This window comes from Musca autumnalis, unplaced genomic scaffold (assembly GCF_047663935.1).
Source record: "Musca autumnalis isolate F117 unplaced genomic scaffold, ASM4766393v1 scaffold_4, whole genome shotgun sequence".
Classification (NCBI taxonomy): Eukaryota; Metazoa; Arthropoda; class Insecta; order Diptera; family Muscidae; genus Musca; species Musca autumnalis.
The window spans coordinates 87,047,037-87,048,722 of record NW_027411977.1 but is presented as its reverse complement, the minus strand read 5'-3'; the positions used below and the strand labels follow the sequence as shown (position 1 = coordinate 87,048,722).

General features: G+C 36.9%; 1 protein-coding gene across 1 annotated transcript; it reads right to left on the bottom strand.

The window, feature by feature from the left end:
- Nucleotides 1–247: 247 nt before the first annotated feature.
- Nucleotides 248–1,337, bottom strand: LOC141402996 (uncharacterized). Its single transcript, XM_073985128.1, has 2 exons — nt 1,302–1,337; nt 248–544 (listed from the first exon to the last, which is right to left on the bottom strand). Exons 1-2 carry the CDS (start codon nt 1,335–1,337, stop codon nt 248–250), a joined length of 333 nt encoding a protein of 110 aa, XP_073841229.1.
- Nucleotides 1,338–1,686: the final 349 nt, after the last annotated feature.

Below are 1,686 nucleotides of genomic sequence, written 5' to 3'. Positions count from 1 at the left end.
TATGTTGAAAGGGGAAATGAAAAAAGTAAACAATTAAACGTGATGCGATGTATCTTTTATGAAAGAAAACCAATGTTTCATTGTTTGTTTGAAAATCACGGGTTATGGAACAATCGTTCTGTAGAGGGTCGCCCGACTAGGAAAGTAATTAGCATAAGGATAATGGTGACAAAAAACAAACAACAATTTTTTTGTCTTTTAATTTATCACAATCATCATCAATTTATTCAAAGTCAAATTCTCTGATTTACTTCTTCAACAAAACTGGGGCAGCAGCGAAGGTGGTGGCTACTGGAGCAGCATAGGCGGCGGGAGCAACAGCGTATGTGGCAGGGAAGGCAGCAGAGTGGGCAATGGTGTGGGCATTGTAGCTGGAGGCATAGGGAGCAACATAGGCAGCACTACCGACAACAGCGTTGTAAGCCAATGGAGCGGAGTAAGCCAAAGGAGCAGAGTAAGCTACAGGAGCGGTATAAGCCAAAGGAGCAACTACACCGGGTTTGGCAGCAGCAACAGCCAAGAGGGCGAAGAAGCAAACAGCGATCTAAAAAATAAGAAATGTAGCAATTAGTACCATTCAAAGTCTTTGTGATCTGCTTTCAATAAACTTACGAATTTGAACATTTTGTTATGGAGTGGAGTTTTGTTTGTTTTGATTGACAATATGAAATTGATATTGAATCATTAAAAATCGTTGACTTTTATACTATAACTTGACATTAACTAAAGTATTTTATATGCGTAATGCATGCGCTTAATGTAAATGACGATTTGTCTGTTAATTAAGTACAAGTTAATTAAGTTAAGTTATGGAATCTATCACAGACAATTTGGAGTCGATTTTGTCATGTGCGTCCGTCTGTAAGACTTATGTACACGTAACTCTTGAACGGAATAACCGATTGGGTTCAAACTTTGTACAATCTAATATTACATGCAGATTTAGATAATGATCGAAGGGGGCTGTATCGGTCAACTGAATTTAATAACTACGCCATATTTTGTACCGCATGTGGTTTTTGTAGTTCTGATTACATCGATATAATTTGTTCTGAGGAAAATCCGTGCTTGCTGAGGAAATGGGTCGTATATAAAATGTGAACTGTATTAAACATTATCCGTTCACCTGGTCATTTATGAAAAGTTATAATCTAGCTTATGTTTCCAGATTGAAAAAAGTTTTCTGTCCACTTTAAAAATATGAATCTTTTCATTCACATCAATATATTGTTCGACCATTAGCTACCTCAACAAGTACCAATTTTTCTCAGCAATAAAATATAGCTCTTGTAAATACTTACGTGCATAGTGGGCAATTGGTGCTTAATCTTTTCCATATTCGTCGCACGTACCAACTAACGATTGACTTTTAATAACATTAAATTTGCGTTGCTTGTATAAAAGTCGTACATTTTTTGTATTTTACTATCAATTTTATATTGTCAAACATACCAAACAAACCTCCAAACCTCAAACAAAATGTTCAAATTCGTAAGTTTGTCTATTTTGTATTGATTCAAATAGAGTTGGTACTAATCCTTGCATATTATTCCATCTTTTGTAGATCGCTGTTTGCTTCTTCGCTCTCTTGGCTGTTGCTGTCGCTAAACCCGGTGTGGTTGCTCCTTTTGCCTATACCGCTCCAGTAGCTTACTCTGCTCCTTTCGCTTACTCCGCTCCTTTGGC